This window comes from Pectinophora gossypiella, chromosome 3 (genome assembly GCF_024362695.1).
Source record: "Pectinophora gossypiella chromosome 3, ilPecGoss1.1, whole genome shotgun sequence".
Taxonomy (NCBI): domain Eukaryota; kingdom Metazoa; phylum Arthropoda; class Insecta; order Lepidoptera; family Gelechiidae; genus Pectinophora; species Pectinophora gossypiella.
Genome location: NC_065406.1, coordinates 4,258,748 through 4,276,794, shown reverse-complemented (window position 1 = coordinate 4,276,794; position 18,047 = coordinate 4,258,748). Strand labels below are relative to the sequence as shown.

Here is an 18,047-nt window from a genome sequence, read left to right as displayed (position 1 = left end):
TTTTAGAGACCTAACCTTTTGTACATGACTCATATTCATATTTCACAATGTGTTGCAATGATAAATAAAATTTTATTGGAAGTTTTAAAACTTTCACAGAAAAAATACTTTCTATTTCATTATATTAAAAAATAGTGGGAATATCATAAAATAGCATAACCTCCGAAAGTAGAGATTTCCAGACACAATACTTAAACAATGGGGTTTGGATTTTAATAGGACATTCGGTCTTTACAGTTACACTTTAGTTTGTGATGAGGTGTGACTTTATTTATGGTCTAAGTAAACAGCAGTAATATTTATATAATATTGTCACAGTACCAGCAGATCAGCTAAGCACAGCGCGCGATGCCTTCAGGATCATACTTCGACAAATTCTAAAGAAGCTGTCAGAAGCCGGAGTCAGCTGTGACGATGTGACCACTACCGTTGCACCCAATGTCTCCGTCAAGCAGGTAAAGTTAATATTTGACAATATTTAAATTGAATCTAATGAAAGTGCATGCATTTGTTGTGAAATACAATATATTATTTCATCTGATGTGACTCTAGAACAAATAATTATTATACCTCTTTCATTTTATTTGACTTACAAAATTTTTTTATTTTGCAAAATATTGCTATCTTGGGATGTCATCCAGAGATATCCAAGTTCTATTTGGCATGGATAGGCTTGTTCTGGAGTAATCCTTGCATCCAGTCACAAAAGGGGATTTACCAAAATATAAATAACAATGACAGCATTTCAAAAGTCCAAGCTCAAGGTCTGCCAAAGAGCAATGGAGCGCAGTATCCTAGGCGTCAAACGAATCGACCGTGTGCGAAACACTACACTGCGCTCCAAAACGGGTATCACTGATGTAGGGAAAAAGTCCGCCAAACTGAAGTGGGACTGGGCTGGACACGTTTGTCGGATGCATCCGGAGCGGTGGGCACGGGTCGTTACTCACTGGATACCTCAGGGCGGGCTTAGAAGTCGAGGAAGATGGTTTGACGACCTCAATGCTTATCGGAAGGATTGGCCGGAGATCGCGCAAAGTCGAGAGGAGTGGAAAAATCAAGGGGAGGCCTTTGCCCAGCAGTGGGATCGTATAGGCTAAATAAGATAAATAACAATTGTCTTTAATAGATGGATGTTCATAAAACTAAATTAATGTACCCTTTTCAAAAGCAAATAAAGAGATTTCTATTTCTATTTTATTGAAATATGCATCTATCTACTGTTACATTTCTTTCATTTAGATGTGTTGAACTTTTCGAATATTTTTCGAATTTGGAAAAAATCACCCCTAATTCCTGCAGATCCTACAGTTTACTATGCACAACAATTTTATTAAAAAAAAAGTGTGGCCCCTATAAAATCTATCTTAAGTGTTTACGTTATATCCTTCTACCAACTCTTGGCCGCTTTTTATAACTACATATAATTATGTTACAGCTTCTGCTGCCAGTCGTAGGACTTTGTGGGATCGACGGCGGCGGCTACCCCCAATCAGACCTGGTGATACTGACATCCCTGCTCAAGAATGCTAAACTACCTGCTCATGTTACTGTACCCGGTATGTGTCTATATTGATAAAATATTTCATCCTGTTTCTTTTTTCATACTGTCATTTGTAATATCTATGTTTGTAGTGTCTTATCTTAATTGCATATTGAGTAGGCATTTTGATGTTTCTTTATGTCTTTTTAAAACATAAATACAACACAACCACCAACCACAAACACAACTACTGAATAGTCAAATACAGGCAGTTATCAGTGAAAACTGCCTGCCTGAGTTAATTACTTCTTAGTATTAGTGTTTTATAAACACATATTGGATAGTCTCCAAAAAGGGTCGAGCTCATTACATAATCCTTTTGAGGCACCCTATGAAAATATATAAATATAAAATTTCCCCCCAAGCCTAGTTATCCTAGAAGATATTACGTAAATATTTCATATGACCAAACAACGTTCCAGAGCCGCAAACACCGAAATCGGTGATCCCGAGCCCTATCACATCACTGGCATCGCAAACCACGCCTCCGGAGAAGCAACCTCCTTCCACCGCCCAGAGGCGCTCTGATGCTCTCCTGGAGCAGCTGACGGCGCCTCTGCGCAACCCCGTGACGTCAGTGCCCTCGGCGCAGGGCCCGCCCGCCGCCGTCGTCTCGCCCGGCAGTAAAGACAGCCTCGAGAGTGCTAAAGAGACCAGCTCTACACAACAGGCTGCTGTTGATATGAAGGTAAGATAATCACTCTAGTTGGTTCTCTTTTGAGGTCCTTTTTTGGCGAAAATGTTTCATAAATTCAAGTAAAATGTAGTTACTGGTAGGTTCTCTCAATGAACTAGCGCACTTTTAAAAAACGTGTCGTCCACAAATCTCCAGATTTTGGACAAGATGGAAATTAAATGTAAAATGATAAAATTTCAGTGTATATCAATTTCTTTCACCCTAAGGTTGCGTGGAAGAAATTGCTGTAATTAGCAATAAGGCCGCGCAGTTTATGTTGTTTTTATTATATGCAATGAAGTGTTTTAAATTGAAAATTCAAATACGACATGTCGTCCGGGTCAACTGACAAAATTTATATTAAAAACAACAAAGGAACATACAACAATGGTCTTGTAACAGAAGTGGGTGGCATCAACGTGCGCGTCCCTGCTGATGGAGCTGCGAGCGGGGTCCGTGGTCCTCAAGGTGTGCTCGTCGCTGCCCTGCCTGCAACGGTACCTCAACCGCTGGCAGGCCGCCAAGGACTCCTGCGTCGCGCCGCAGTTCAACTCTGACGCCTCGCTGTAAGTATGCCTCAAGCTACTGTACAGAATAATAGGGTAGTTTCCAACTAGTTAAATCAGTTACAAAAGTAACTGATTTCGACTCGACTCGACTGATTTTGTATTCGTAGTATTTTTACTAAACGTCAAAACACGAAATTGCCGCACTTATTATTATTCTTTATTAAAATTCATAAATAAGTTAAATAGAAATAAGAAAACGTTTTTGTCGCCTTTAGATTTGTAATTAGTAATCAGAATCCCCCCCCCCCCCCTCCCCCTCCGGTTGATTGAGGGGAGGCCTGTGCCCAGCAGTGGGACGTATATAGGCAGTTTATGTAATCAGAATTTATCTTTGACCTAGGAAACTAACCATTATGTCTCGTAAATCTCGTATACGTCTTACGGGTAATATAAGTCTCGTGAACGTCTAGGGCCCTGTGCCGAGGTTTTTCTTGCAGCTTCTTTTCCCCGGCTATACAGGTTGTGAGAAGCTGCAGTAGTTTTAGGCGGATGAGACGTTCGTTATGTAAAAATTGACGATTCAAAGTGTAACTGTGTTACCTACTAAATAAAGATATTTTTGAATTTGAACGTAGCATAACTGTTTATGGTATTGTCCTCAGGCTCCATTTCCTGGTGAACGAGGTGCATGTGTGCCGGCTGGCGTTGTCCCTGCCGTGCTTGGAGCCGTTCACACCGGAGCGTATTGGCACGCTCAGTGACGTCAGCACCGCTTGGCTGCTCTGTGCTACTGCTCAGGTAAGACCGGGCTAAAAAATAAAATAAAATACATACATAAACTCACGCCTATTTCCCACCGGGGTAAGCAGAGACTATAGAATTCCATTTGCTTCGATCCTGACACACTTCTCTTGCTTCCTCCACATTCATCAATCGCTTCATACCCAAAATATATCTATTTCGCACTCTCGTCGACTTTCATCCATAGTTAAAAAGGCCATATTGAATAAATTCATCTAACAAACAATATTGCTATTTGATATTTGTTGACATTGCGCACCTTTTATATGCAAACTCAAAGGGGACTATATTTTCTATCACCAAAATTTATATTTGTCATCAAGATGTATCACCTAATAAATAGATCTATCGCCACGAAATATTTTCGTTCTCAGATAAACAAAAATTGTTCCCAGGTATGAATTATCAAATTAATGTTAATATATGTGTAAAATAAGAGATCGATAACCAATAAAATTATATTGCATTACATGAATATAAACTTCGTTTTTATAATAACAGTTTTGTTACTTAAATAATAACTCTGTGCTCAGAATGGTAGATCTGTCACCAAATAAATCGATTATCGATCCCTGACTGCGACTCCTTTTTATTTGATATTTTGTCACCAATACAGTAGTAACATTTTATTTCGTTCAGATATTAAATTAATAGTATTCGTTACCAATTTAATACATCAATTTATAATTTTAATGAAAAAATGATCAAAGGGGCAGAGACAAATTGGCGCGCTTTAAAAATTGACCAATCCGGCCTCAACGATGGGTAACTAGGTTCGATCACACGATGCGCGACTCGGGCGGCGTGTCATAAGCCAGCTATTTTAAACCAGCGCTGATTGTTCAGTGGTAATTATTTTAAACAATAAATATTGATTATATTGACTTTAATTGTTTTATTTACTACTCTGCTAAATATAATTTATACTACCAGTGGAAATTTAGAACCTTGGGAGTCTAGTTAAGTAGCAGAATCTTTTGGTTGAAACGATGATGACAACCCTAATTTTTTATTTGAACTTAATGCAATTTTCTAGTAACATAATATGATTTATTGGTAATCTCTTTAAATTAGTTTGTTTAAATACTTATTAGGACACACCTATTATAATACATACAAAAACATTTATTTGGTACTAGACCTTATATCTCAGGATTTTAGGTGATTTATTGTGGAACTGATTTTGCATTGTTTGGTGACTACATTTTGGTGACAGATCTACTATTTTGAGGACAAACCCTATTATTTAAGAAACACAAAACTAATTAAATTGGTGATAGCTTAAATGATACCCAAACTCAAATAGTGCCTATTCACTCTTGCCTTGATAATCCCCAAATTAAATGTTAAACAAAACGAAACATCATAGAAGGAAAGCTACAAGGAAAGAGAGGAAGGGGAAGACCAAGAAAAGCTTACATGGAACAGATCAAAGAAAAGGTGAACGTCGTGTCATAAAAGGAAGTGAAGGAATTGTGGCCTTTGATAGACAAGAATTGCTTGCTTTTACAAGAAATGCTTTTTACTAAACGTCGAAACTCGAAATTACTATGGAATGTGTATGAAAAAGCAACTTGTAACGTCATAGAAAAACGTGACAAAATGTCGCACTCATTACAATTTTTTTTTTCATAAATAAATAGAAAAAAGGAAAACGTTTTTTGTCACCTTTAGATCTGTCTTTATTTAGTGAATCAGAATTTCATAATTTATCTTTGACCTAGGAAACTACTCACCGATTATAAACCATACAGTGAATGGTTAAGAACCTTATTGTAATTTTGTATAATATGTTGTACCAGGCATCCCTCCACCCGAAGGATGAAGAGAGCGAGCAGCAGACAGCCACCCTGGTAGAGAGTGCGCTCAGCCTGTACAACACCGTCGGGGAGACCTTCAAACAGTCTACTCGGGCTGGGGGATATGTAAGTATATTCTTCTTCTTATCGTGTGGATGGTGAGGTGGAATACCAGCCTCATCAACCCTGGTGTCAGGGTTACTATTGAGCCGCCAAAGGTCATGGTAAATGACATGGCTCATGTAACGACTACTTAAGGTGATGCGTTTCAGTCAGCTAGGTAACGCTGCGTCAACAGATGGCGTTACTTCTGCAGTTTTCGTATTTCTTTCCATTTATTCGTTTAGTGTTGAGTTCTGACCCAGTGAAATGTTAGGTGGCGAAATCTTACATACATTATTTTTAAGTTAAGCTACAATTTTGAAGTATTTACTGCAGATATCATATTGAAACATTGCATCAAAAGTTGGTGTCATTTCAATTTGTGTACAAACACGAAGCTGTCACACACACATGCGAACTAGGTTAGCTATTAAAAGAGATGCATAATTTGAAGTCTACTTCTAACTTCTAAATGGCGCATTTGGTAAAGCAGTCGCCGCCATTCTTAAGTTTCACGGTTCAAACCCAAGTGCATGTTTTGATTGTCTTTACTTTTTGTATTTTTTTTACAATTGAATTTGGCGAACCCGTCTATTTATTACGGAATTTTCAAAAAGAATCACTTTTACCAATAATATTATAATTATACAATAATGTACTTTGCACTAAAGTACCTTCCGTAATTTCCGTATTTTTTAATTTGTAAAATTCTAACAGACATTAATCGCATCAGTGAACATGCGGCTAACTAAAAAACTACTGAACGGATTTTCATACGGATTAGCATGCGGGACACTTAGCAGCTAATCGAATTCTATGTTGTTTTCGCGCCCAGTCCAGACGACTTGCAGCGCATTTCTGGACTTATATTTACGCGTGGTGTTTATTGTTAGGTTAGCTAGTTCAGGTTAGGACGTCTTTTTTTAACGAGGACGTTAAAAAAAAGACGAGGCTGGGACGTATTGAAGTAATATTTCCATATATATGCGGCCTGAAATGGGCTGTTTCGGGGACCTGAACTGATTGCTGTCGAACTTATTATCACGTTTTCTTGATTAAAATTCATAAATAAGTCAAATAGAAAAAAGATTTTCGTTAGTTTTAGATCTGTCATGATGTCTGTGATGTTTGTTTATTATACATAAGAATTTCAAAATATATCTTATTTTTTTTCCCAAAGGGCAAGGCAAAGGGAACTATGCCCATACAGCCATGTCTTGTGTTTTTTTTTCTTGATGATGATTAATGAAACCTAAGCCCCCACCCTCGGAGCGGACTCCTACTCCGAACCCCAAACGAAGTAAGCGGCTTGTTGGCGCAAAGTGAAAATAGATAGGTACACTTTGTTTATTGAATATTCCGATTTAATAATACTATCGGGAATGTTTTCCGACTAACTTAATGTGATCTTTAACTACAAAACACCACTTCGTATTGATTATTTAGATTATTCAATGAAGAAAGCAACCTTCCCGTTCCCACCAAAAAGTCCGCGGCAAAGAGAATATAAATAAATCTGTATGTTGGATGGAAAAACAATTAATTATAAATGACTACTATTTAGGCCGGCAAATACAACAACTTTTTTTTTGATTTGGTTTTCCCCGAAGGGTAAGGCAAAGGGAACTATGCCCATACAGCCATTTCATTTTATGTATTGATTTTTTATTATAATATATGTCCTCTTTTAAAACACGGTACTTACCCATTATTTAAAAATGTTTAAATAATATGCGTTAAAACAAAAATATTTTTCCAATATTCCTTTTCTCTGATTGTAGTATTTTTAGTTTTTTATTTATATTTATTCTCTTCATACAAAATCTCTTTATAAATTGTCACTGACATTCTATTACACTTGTCAAGTAGTCAAAGCCTTTAGAGAAAAAAAACTATCACGCACACAAACTAACATTGACACCTCTACACGCTCAGCAAATACACTGTAATCTGCACCACTACAAATGTAGAATTGATCAAAATTGAGAGTCTGAAATATGGTACTTCTCGTATGCGGACCCTAAATTTTTGTTAGTTTGCGAAAATAATACACCAAAATATTACTATTTATCGGTTTTATAACAATATTCCTCTATCCGTTTTCCTGTAGCACTGCATCAACTTTTGTATGGAAAACGAATCACCTTAAGTATATTTATTTAATGGTAATAAAAATTATCATCGAGTGTTGCATTCTTTAGCTGAATCTGAAGGAGACTTTAGGCCTTGTGTATGTATCTGCACTTCTGCTTGAATGTTGAGTGTGGGTACCGAGTTCATCTTCGGTGGATGTACCTCTGACTACCCCTTTTTGAGAGCATAGTCGTGAGCTTACGTCAGTGTTGGGGCGTGAAAGTACTGAGGGCCTGTTCGAGAAAATTCAATTGGATGACTAACAATACTTTATAAGCCATGAATTTTGTAATTGTCCAAGGAAATGAAATGATCTTCTTCTTCTATCGTGTGGGTTGTGAGGTGGAGTACCAACCTCATCAACCCTGGTGTCAGGGTTACTATTGAGCCGCCAAAGGCCCCTGACATGGCTCATGTAACGACTACTTTCTTACATCAGTAAGTAGTAACCGGGACCAACGGCTTAACGTGCCTTCCGAAACACGGATCATCTTTACTTTCGGACAATCTGGTGATGAGCCAGTAATGTCCTAACCAAACTAGGGACCACAAAGTATTTTTTGTGATATGTCCCCACCGGGAATCGAACCCAGGACCTCCGGATTGTGAGCCCAACGCTCAACCACTGGGCCACGGAGGTCGTTAATGAAATGATAAATACATGTCTTTATTTCTCTTTCATATTCGCTTTTACACGACAAGTTTTCCACTTAGGAAATGCATTCGGTCAAACGTTATCGTCTGCTTGTGATTCTGAATTATTTCAGAGCTACAAGTCATCTAAAAACCAAGTCAAATCATCAAAATCCCTTTCATCAAATAGTAAAATGTTATTCCGTGTAGGTATATCAAAACCACCTGATGATCGGAGCGTGGGTGCTCCTGTGCGGCCTGCACCACGCGCTGGGCGGAGCGCCCTGCCCCTCCGCTGCCACCGGCAAGAGCCCCGCTAAGGCGCCCTCCCGCCCCTACAACCTCACCAAGATGTAAGTGTTACCAAGGAGCATACACCTTGTATTACAAATAGACAAAAAAACTCTGTAAAAAAATGTTCGCGGCGCATCTTGTCACAAGCGACGGCGTGTAATGACACTGTACAACCGATATTGCACTTTATTTGAACAGCCATAACATCTGCATTTGAGGGAACGAACTTACTCTATACACGGTTCAGACGCTTCCCGAATGTGAGTCATCATCTTTAGCGTCATTCCGTTTTTCCCAGAGTCCACTTACCATGACCATGGACTTACTAATATACTATACTACGTAAAACATAAGGCCCCGCCATATTGGAAAAGATGCTGCTAAAAAGGTGACAAGCATTTGTAAAACTGTCAAAGTATTCATAATGATACGGTACACTGTCATCTGACATCTAGTTACTCCATGGCGAAATAGAGTAATAATATATTACGGCCCCGAACCACATAAAAAGATCAAAAGAGGCGAGCATTGGTACTAAATCTAAAGTGTATGGAAGCCCAATATTCATCAATAGAAGACCAATAACAGCATTCTGTCGGGGTAAAAGGATTCTCAAGTCTACACGTGATGTTTGCACAGATTATCCAGTGTAAACCTGACATGAATTGGTGACTGGAAGGCTCCAGGCTTTTGGGAAAGTTTGGCCCTTCGTGTTGTAACGCTTTGGCTGCGTGCCAACTGGGGAGTTTAAAAAGCCATATTGAATCAATTCATCTAAAAAATCAACATAGCTATTTGAAATTTTATATGCGCAAATGTCAAATTCTTTGCTTTTTTAGATGAACAACAATGTGGCCTTTGTAGACCCCCTGCTGATGATTTGAAAGAAGAATGTATTGTGTGTCAGGCAACAGGGCGTGGGCGTGGTGTGGGTGGCGCTGGGCGGGCGCTGCCTGGCTTGGATGGGCGCGCTGCTGGGCGATGCGCGGCTGGAGGCGCTGTCGTGCGGGGACGCGCAGCCCGCCGCGCCCGCGCCGCTGCTCGTGCGCCAGCAGCACACGGCGCACCAGCGCGAGCTGCGCCTCGCCGCCGCCGCGCCGCTGCACCAGGTAGCCACATCACTTGGGGCATCTCTAGCCGCTGGCCGCTAACCGCTAGAGAAGGACCATGGTGTCGTTCATGGATCAACGAGCCGTGTGATCGTGGAGCCCTATGGACATTCTGCCGTCGGAAGATAATTTACAAACATTTCATATTTCTAATTGGATGCATACAAAAAAAAATCGATACAGACAACAGTCGTAGCTCTGTATTTAACACGCCAGGTATGCATATGTGCTCAGTGCAAGTGATTCTAATGAAGCTGCAGTCGTTTTAGGCGGATGAGACTTTCGTTATGTAAAAATTGACGATTCACAGTGCAACTACGTTCCTACTGAATAAAATTGTATTAGAATTCGTTATTGCATCCTCATGCTTTGAGTTGCACCTGAATGGGACTCATGATACACGAAATAATATAATATGCTATTCTTATAAGTCTCCTGTTACTTTCAGCTGCTCGTGGCGCTAGGCGTGGTGTGCTACCGCAAGGCGACCAACCTGAAGCGCGCGGTTGTTCAGAAACAGCATCAAGACGCGGACCCCGACCGCTCCGACTCCACCGTCTACTTCCAGGACATGATACTCTGCTCCGAGGATTCAGAGACTGATGATGGTAACAATAGTAGTTTTGTTTCGAAGTTTTTTGTTGAAGGTTTAGATGTGGTTGTTTTGGGAGTATTACAAACCGAATTTCGATACTCAAGGTACTCGACATTTTTTTGGCATACATGCCATCTAAGATACATAACTCGGTGAGGATTCAGGATAATAAATAATAATTATGATAGATATTATCATTAATTTACAATGCTTTTGTAAGGAATCCGTTAATGGATGCCCGAGGTGTCTACTTTGGTTAGAAGGAAAAGAAAGAAAGTATGTTTTATTAGAGGACGCCACAGTGGTTATTAGCTAACTACCTTGCTTTCTACTTTTTCCAGAGTAACGTTACATTGTTTCGTATTTATGAGTTTTGTTTTAGAATCAATTGTACCAACTTACGAATTTGTCCATAATGTCCCGTGAACAGACAGCGAGCCGCTATTCGGGCTGTGGTTCGAGTCGACGCTCGTGGCGCCGGACGCGGCTGACTCGGGGCTCGTGCGCGCCAGCGCCGGCGCCGACGCGGCCGACGCCGCGGACGCTCCCTCGCGCCCGCACCAGGCCATAGTGCCCGACAAGGCGGAGCCTTATTCTGTGAGTAATGGTGGAAAGAAACTAATTGTTGTCTCGGAGTATAGACTAGAGAATAATAATAGAGAACAATTCAATTCGTATCGGGCGCTAAGCTAGATTTACTTCACCCCTTCTGGGTCTTACGTCAGTCTAAATGGCTGTAAGCTGCTAAGAAGTAAGTGGAAGCACGCGCAGACTGTGAGTTTTTGAATGGAGTGTCTGGGTTCGTATAATTATGCCACCTACGTTTCGATACTATCTGGAATATTTTTACAATATAGAGTACTAACTAGCTATGTGTCTGTTCAGTACATAACGTTGGCGACTGAAGTGTTCACCCTGCTGACACAAGAGATCATCAGCGAGGGCTCGGAGCGGCTAGGGGCGCCCGCGTTACAGTTGCACGACGCTCACATCGCTCTGCTGGCCGCGCTCGCCAAGGACCTCGACCGGGAGACCGCGCGCACTGACACCGGTATGTGCTACACAGATTATTCTAAGGAGTTACAAAATTTCACTTGATATTAGCTCAGAATCATGGTCTGAAACATCCCCCTTACTATTCCTTACGATGTCACTAACACTCTGTATTCAATTTCCCCCAGGTACAATATCCTCCTGCTTCGGCGTCCGTCTGGGCGCGCTGTACGCGGCGTTCAGCGCGGCGCTGGTGCGCTACCTGCACAACCTGTCGGGCGGCGCCGCCTTCTCCTCCCTGCAGCCCGCGCTGCACCACCACCTGCTAGCCTCCGCAGCCGCCGCTGCCGACCGGACCAACATCACCCCGCTACAGGTAATGCTCATCTCACTGGTCACATGTACCATTATATCACTGATCTGGAAAACGTGTTACCCCTACCACCTGACATGTAAACAACTGTGCCTACTTGATCTTCGCATATAACATATTAGCCGTCAACGCTTTGATGCTGTAGAATTCAGTAATTTACATAGATGGATGAATGACCTGTTTTATTAATGTTTACCTATTGAACCCAATTGGTGTTATATACGTGATCGTATGACACTCTTCACCACGGCTAGAGCGTTAAAAGACGCGGCAAAAGGTTATCATATAGATGTTGTTTGCAGGTGGGTCCCCGCGTGGTGAAGCTGCTAGGTAGCATGGTGCTGAGCAAGCCGGCGGCCGAGCGCGAGAATAGCATCCTGGCCATGTGGCACAAGATCGTCAACACACTGCAGGAGTGCGCGCTGCAGCCGCAAGCCTCGTGCGATCACGATTACGAAGGTAATCTTATCGTTGCGGCCCGTCAAATGACATCTTTACGAGTTTAGATGTGGGTGGCTCTGGACGTCTGGCATTAGAGTACTCAAACTCCCAAAATTTTCTGTACTGCATCGACCTGTCTTCATCATCGTATGAATTAAGGTTCTTCTTATCCATGGGAAGTGTTGCCCCAATATGCTACCACTTATTCTTTTCATGAAGAACTAGGAAATCTCTTATATGTTTGCCAGGTTTCACTTCACAACTTCTTAATCTAGTGTATGTATCCTGATCTGTCGTGAAGACCTACAGCTTTACTAAAACCAATCTTGTTGCAGACTTGAACGTGGAACACGCTCAGCTACTCGTCTACTTATTCCACTCGCTGACGCTGATGCAGAAAAAGTCTGTGCTATTGATGACGTCGAACGCCATCATTAAGGTGGTGGAGACGCTGGGCATCAACGACCGCAAGCGTGCCATGACCCTCGCGCCGCATCAGCTCATGCTGACGACCAGGCTGATGCTGTTGCTGGAGTATCTCATGCGACACTTGTATGATGCGCCGCAGACTCTGTTGCAACAGGTGAGATTATTTATTGTAATAGCGCAATTAGACGTTCACCGGAATTATTTTTACTACTGATTACAAGATTGGAAGGCGTCATCTCGATGTGTTTCAGACTTTATTATACGAAAGTTAACGTCAAATGCTCAATGACGAGAAAAATATTCCACTGAGTATTTTCTCGCCATTAAACGAGATCTGTAACTTAGGAAGCAACAGAATAGGTTTCGCGTGCTGATTTTAACGAACCAAAATTAATACTAATTCAAAAATGTCTTTATTCATTTGGTAACATACAATTCTCGTTTTTCAAAGTAATATCAGAAAATGTAGATCGATTACTTTATTACTTTTTCTTGCAGATCGAATGGAACCTGGTAATTGCGCCGGGTCTAGCGCAGCCATCAGCGGAGACCGGCGCAGCAGGGTCAAAGACAACCACGGAGAGCGGGCTGCTCAAAGCTCGCATCTACTGCGAGGTGCCCTTGATCGAGACATCCTACCGACGACTTACGCAGGACGAGTCTTCTATGAGGCCCCGGTTCTACGCTCTTACCAATGCTGAGATTAATAATCAGGTGACTTTATGCTAATAGATTTTCAGTTAGTGGGTGCTTCTACACTCTTCTACACATACAGAAGATACACAATATTCATAAGATCAAGCATATTTCCCGTTCGGGGATGGCAGAGCCCCCAGAATTCAACTTACTACAATCCTGACACACCACTTTCGTTCCTTTCATGAGAGTCTTCGCGCATGCTCGCCTATTTAGAGTACTGCGAACGTTGGGTCGTGTGGGTCGCTTCTGTAAAAATGAAACCTGTTTATACCTCTAGGTTAGGTAAGCGGACCCCGGAATTAAAATACGCTATGGAAATGATGACTTACTAATAGTTTCAGTGTTTTGAAGTTAACTCATATAAATTGTGAACTTTCATTATTGTTAGTCTTTGAACATCTACTCACAAACATCTATATCGCCAGGAGAATCCCAAGTTCGACGGGCTAGCATGCAACTTCGTGCTCGGCACGCCGCACAAGCTGAAGTACCCGCTACTTCTGGACGCGTTGTTGGCGCTGCTCAACTCTGCGTGCGTGTGCGACAACCCGCAGTACCACGCGTCGCCTGCTGCGCTCTCCGCTGCGCACTACTGCTTTCAGACTGCTTGGAGGTGAGTTACTGATATATGTTAAACGTTTTGACGAATTATGGACGTCTTTTACCAACCAATAGCCGAGGAGGGCAGGCATGAGTACATGAATGTCCTTGTTTCACAGGCTAGTGATAAGCATGCCGCCAGCGACGCCTCACATGGACAAGCTGCAAGCGGGCATATCGGCCGAGCTGCCGTCGCCGCTGCCGCTGCACGCGATCATTTGGGCGCCGCGCGCTGACAACAAGAAGGTGTTCAACCCCTGGCTCAAGGACGCCCTCGTTAAGCAGGGCATGTATACCCAGGTAGGTTAAATGCACTGTGTTATGCTAAGACAGGAATGTCGTCTCGTGGTGACGGTCAGAGCGAAAAGGAGAAAGACCTGTTTTGTGCAATTAAACGCGTTTTATGCTTACGATTAAAGCTTACATGTATGTTTAGAAAGTAAAGGAAACTCTTAAAATGTTCCCTTCCCTAATGAGAATCCTTGCTGTAAGTCCACTGACACTATAAGACCACTGTTTCTTTTCTTATTTCAAATAGGACGCAATGGTCTAATAAAATAGTAACAGTTGCAGTTCATCGTGCATTACTTGTAGCTCTGCCCACACCAATAGCAATATACATTTTCACATTATTTTATTACAGTACGCTGAGAACCTTCTAGCGGGTGTAAGCACGTCGTGCGACAACATCAAGTACACAGCATGGCTCGCATCCGAGACTATCAAACATTTGAAACAGAATATTACTCGTAAGTTCTATAAATTTTATTCTGAATGTTTATCACTGTACTTTTTATACAAGTTGGAAAATATTGCTTTTCGCACGATTCTTCCCGTTCCAGAACTCAACTCAAAGTCTTTTTATTCTTTAGATCCAGTACGGATGTAAATAAACACTCCAACTTCCTGCCAAAAACATCATATAAAATAAATTAGGAGATCTTTATAAAATTACATTCTCTCGGATGTATTGAGGTATAGTTTGTGCGTAATACTAGGATGTGAAAAGGGAGTTAATATTTTCAATGAACCTAACGATTGGCATTTTTGCAGCGAGTGGTCTTCCATCCCTTCTGGATGTGATCTCATGTGACGCGGCCCTGGTTCGTCTGAAAGTGTGTCTCGCGGACTCTGCGCAGGCGAGCGAGGCGCACCAGTTCATGCCCGACTTGTTGGACTTGCTAGAGACTGTCCTCGATTGTTGCCGGTAAGTTAACATTATAAATGATGAAAAGTTAATATTTTTATCAATGTTTGATTGATTAAAATTTGATGCTCAATTGATCCAAATATGTAGAACGTGGCATTATTAAATAAGTTTTTTAATCTTTGAAAAATATTTTTTGGATACGCTCGGTTCAAATTCAAATTTTCAAATTCAAATTCAAAAATATCTTTATTCAATAGGTAACATAGTTACACTTTGAATCGTCAATTTTTACATAACGAACGTCTCATCCGCCTAAAACTACTGCAGCTTCTGATAACCTTTGTCTGCTAAAAAATAATATTAATTGAGTCTGACAGCTCTAAAAATAGTGCCGTCCTTCACTTACGACGAGCGCAAGACAGAGAAAAATCTAGTTTTAGAATTATGAAACTAAATTAAAATTATACCACTGATATTCACGTAATGAGGTACCCCGCAGGCTAAGCGCGGGGCTGGAGCTAGCGCCGCTGATGGAGTGCTCGAGCAACCAGGCGGAGGCGGCGGTGGGCGCGGCGCGGCTGCAGGTGTGCGGCGGCGCGGCCGTGGGCGCGGGCGGCGGCGGCGCGGCGGGCGGCGGCGCGGGGCCCGCGCTGGGCGCCTGGCTGCGCGCGCACCTGCCGCCGCCCGCCGCCGCCGCGCTCGAGCGCCTGGCCGCGCCGCCGCCCCTCGCCTGCATCAACTTGGTGAGTATGCCACGGGCTTCACGCCGGCCAACAGCTACTTATCTTTCCAAACATGATGGATCATTATAAAGTTGATTAGCTGATCACCTGTCATCGTACAGCTCGTCATATCCATCTTAGACTTTTGTATTAAAAATCCGTTCCTAGTCCCTAACTTCGTGGATTGGTTTTATTGGTGAACGAAGCTAGATGACAAGAAAATTCCGTGGCACTCACTTGGATTACTACAACTACGTAGTGATTTGAAAAAATATTCTACATACACCATTCCAATCGGCAGGCCTTCTACGCGTCGCACATCATCCCGTCAGAGAGCGCGGTGCTCAACCTAGTGTCCTCGCACTGCGAGCTGATCAGCACGACCCACGGCAAGTACTCGCCCGGCCCGTCGCTCATGATGCTGGCATACTCAGCTGCCAAGCTGCTGGAAGTCGGGGCGCCCAAGCTGGCTGACAACCCTGAGCTTATGAAGAAAGCGCTTGACCTCATTGTGCCGGCTTTGGTGAGTTATTAGACCATTGATATATACATACCGTAGATGAAGCGCGTCGTACCAAAATACGACGAAAATTTGACGCTAACTACGCATGCGCAGCGATTTAGAGATAAAACAGTCAAAAATTACGTAAATACGATCATCGTCATAGCATCTATAGCGCGTGATTCTTAACGCAATCGGGTTATACCACATGTTGCCAGTTTGACGCCTAATCGCATAGTGTCGAATGTTAGTCTAACTTTTCGTCCTAATATTTGGCCGTTCATATTCAATCTGTGTGTACTTATATATAGCAATGTATTAGACATAAAGTGACATATATAAATGATAACCTTTGTAGCAACTTCTGTACTTTACTTGAGCTGTAGGCCTGGATCAAGTACAGAATAACGTCTACTACAAAGATATACCATGACAAAACGCCCCACGCTTTCCCCAGGCTGTATGCTCTGGGTTCCGTATGGAGACGCATTGTCAATAACATCATTTATAGCGCGTTTAGGTACACATAGATCAATAATGCCATAAAACTTGTAACCATGAGTTGACCGTAAGATAAGTATTCTACTCTTAATCTGCTTCGCTAATTCCAACCAAGGCCAGTGTCCACGCGCGTGGTATAACCTATGGTATAAGCCTAACGGTCGACAGACTGCTCCTGTGGTGTCCCTGTTGTTGCTATGCTGAGCAACAACATTTCCTTGACACCGGCGGACGCAGGGGCATAATGCCCCCACGGTGACCTCCTCCGACCCCTTAGTCACGCCCCTGTCTCCATCGAATCTTGACGACCGTTATCATTTTCCAACATGCATCCTTGGCTCCCTGGCTGGTAGCTCGAGTTACGCAACAGCCTACGCACTCCCCGCCACTTATCTTAGCCAGGGAGTCTCCTGCATATTCTACGTTGGTCTGTTTCCTTTAGCACGAGCTGACATGATTTATGGAAAGCGGCATTTCCTCATAGTTACATGTCTTATAGCTAAAATAGTCTACCAGGGGTTAAAACACTCACCCGATTCCAACGCTGAGGGTCTTACATTATAATTTCATCCACCGTGTAGTCTCCGTAAGCTGACTGTCGAAACAAGTCACTTACCGCTACGCGGCATTTTCCGTCATTAAGGTGATTCGTTTTCCATACAAAAGTTGATGCAGTGCTACAGGAAAACGGATAGAGGAATATTGTTATAAAACCGATAAATAGTAATATTTTGGTGTATGATTTTCGCAAACTAACAAAAATTTAGGGTCCGAATACGAGAAGTACCATATTTCAGACCCTCAATTTTGATCAATTCTACATTTGTAGTGGTGCAGATTACAGTGTATTTGCTGAGCGTGTAGAGGTGTCAATGTTAGTTTGTGTGCGTGATAGTTTTTTTTTCTCTAAAGGCTTTGACTACTTGACAAGTGTAATAGAATGTCAGTGACAATTTATAAAGAGATTTTGTATGAAGAGAATAAATATAAATAAAAAACTAAAAATACTACAATCTGAGAAAAGGAATATTGGAAAAATATTTTTGTTTTAACGCATATTATTTAAACATTTTTAAATAATGGGTAAGTACCGTGTTTTAAAAGAGGACATATATTATAATAAAAAATCAATACATAAAATGAAATGGCTGTATGGGCATAGTTCCCTTTGCCTTACCCTTCGGGGAAAACCAAATCAAAAAAAAGTTGTTGCATTTGCCGGCCTAAATAGTAGTCATTTTTAATTAATTGTTTTTCCATCCAACATACAGATTTATTTATATTCTCTTTGCCGCGGACTTTTTGGTGGAAACGGGAACGGGAAGGTTGATTTCTTCGTTGAATAATCTAAATAATCAATATGAAGTGGTGTTTTGTGGTTAATGATCACATTAAGTTAGTCGGAAAACATTCCCGATAGTATTATTAAATCGGAATATTCAA

The 18,047-nt window shown here is 41.8% G+C and overlaps 1 protein-coding gene across 5 annotated transcripts in view; it reads left to right on the top strand.

The window, feature by feature from the left end:
• Positions 1 to 18,047, top strand: part of LOC126379655 (E3 ubiquitin-protein ligase UBR4) — a 75,290-nt gene that overhangs the window by 1,070 nt on the left and 56,173 nt on the right. For 4 of the 5 annotated variants that reach the window (XM_050028497.1, XM_050028482.1, XM_050028506.1 and 1 more), the window contains exons 3-23: positions 319 to 455; positions 1,439 to 1,559; positions 1,966 to 2,231; positions 2,622 to 2,785; positions 3,391 to 3,526; positions 5,332 to 5,454; positions 8,407 to 8,549; positions 9,398 to 9,599; positions 10,048 to 10,207; positions 10,625 to 10,791; positions 11,080 to 11,245; positions 11,376 to 11,563; positions 11,863 to 12,019; positions 12,337 to 12,584; positions 12,929 to 13,144; positions 13,555 to 13,742; positions 13,849 to 14,029; positions 14,373 to 14,478; positions 14,783 to 14,936; positions 15,379 to 15,622; positions 15,903 to 16,124. In XM_050028497.1, the coding sequence (XP_049884454.1) occupies positions 319 to 455; positions 1,439 to 1,559; positions 1,966 to 2,231; positions 2,622 to 2,785; positions 3,391 to 3,526; positions 5,332 to 5,454; positions 8,407 to 8,549; positions 9,398 to 9,599; positions 10,048 to 10,207; positions 10,625 to 10,791; positions 11,080 to 11,245; positions 11,376 to 11,563; positions 11,863 to 12,019; positions 12,337 to 12,584; positions 12,929 to 13,144; positions 13,555 to 13,742; positions 13,849 to 14,029; positions 14,373 to 14,478; positions 14,783 to 14,936; positions 15,379 to 15,622; positions 15,903 to 16,124 (3,689 nt within the window). The remainder of the gene's footprint in view (positions 1 to 318; positions 456 to 1,438; positions 1,560 to 1,965; positions 2,232 to 2,621; positions 2,786 to 3,390; positions 3,527 to 5,331; positions 5,455 to 8,406; positions 8,550 to 9,397; positions 9,600 to 10,047; positions 10,208 to 10,624; positions 10,792 to 11,079; positions 11,246 to 11,375; positions 11,564 to 11,862; positions 12,020 to 12,336; positions 12,585 to 12,928; positions 13,145 to 13,554; positions 13,743 to 13,848; positions 14,030 to 14,372; positions 14,479 to 14,782; positions 14,937 to 15,378; positions 15,623 to 15,902; positions 16,125 to 18,047) is intronic. The other variant, XM_050028490.1, reaches the window with a different exon arrangement.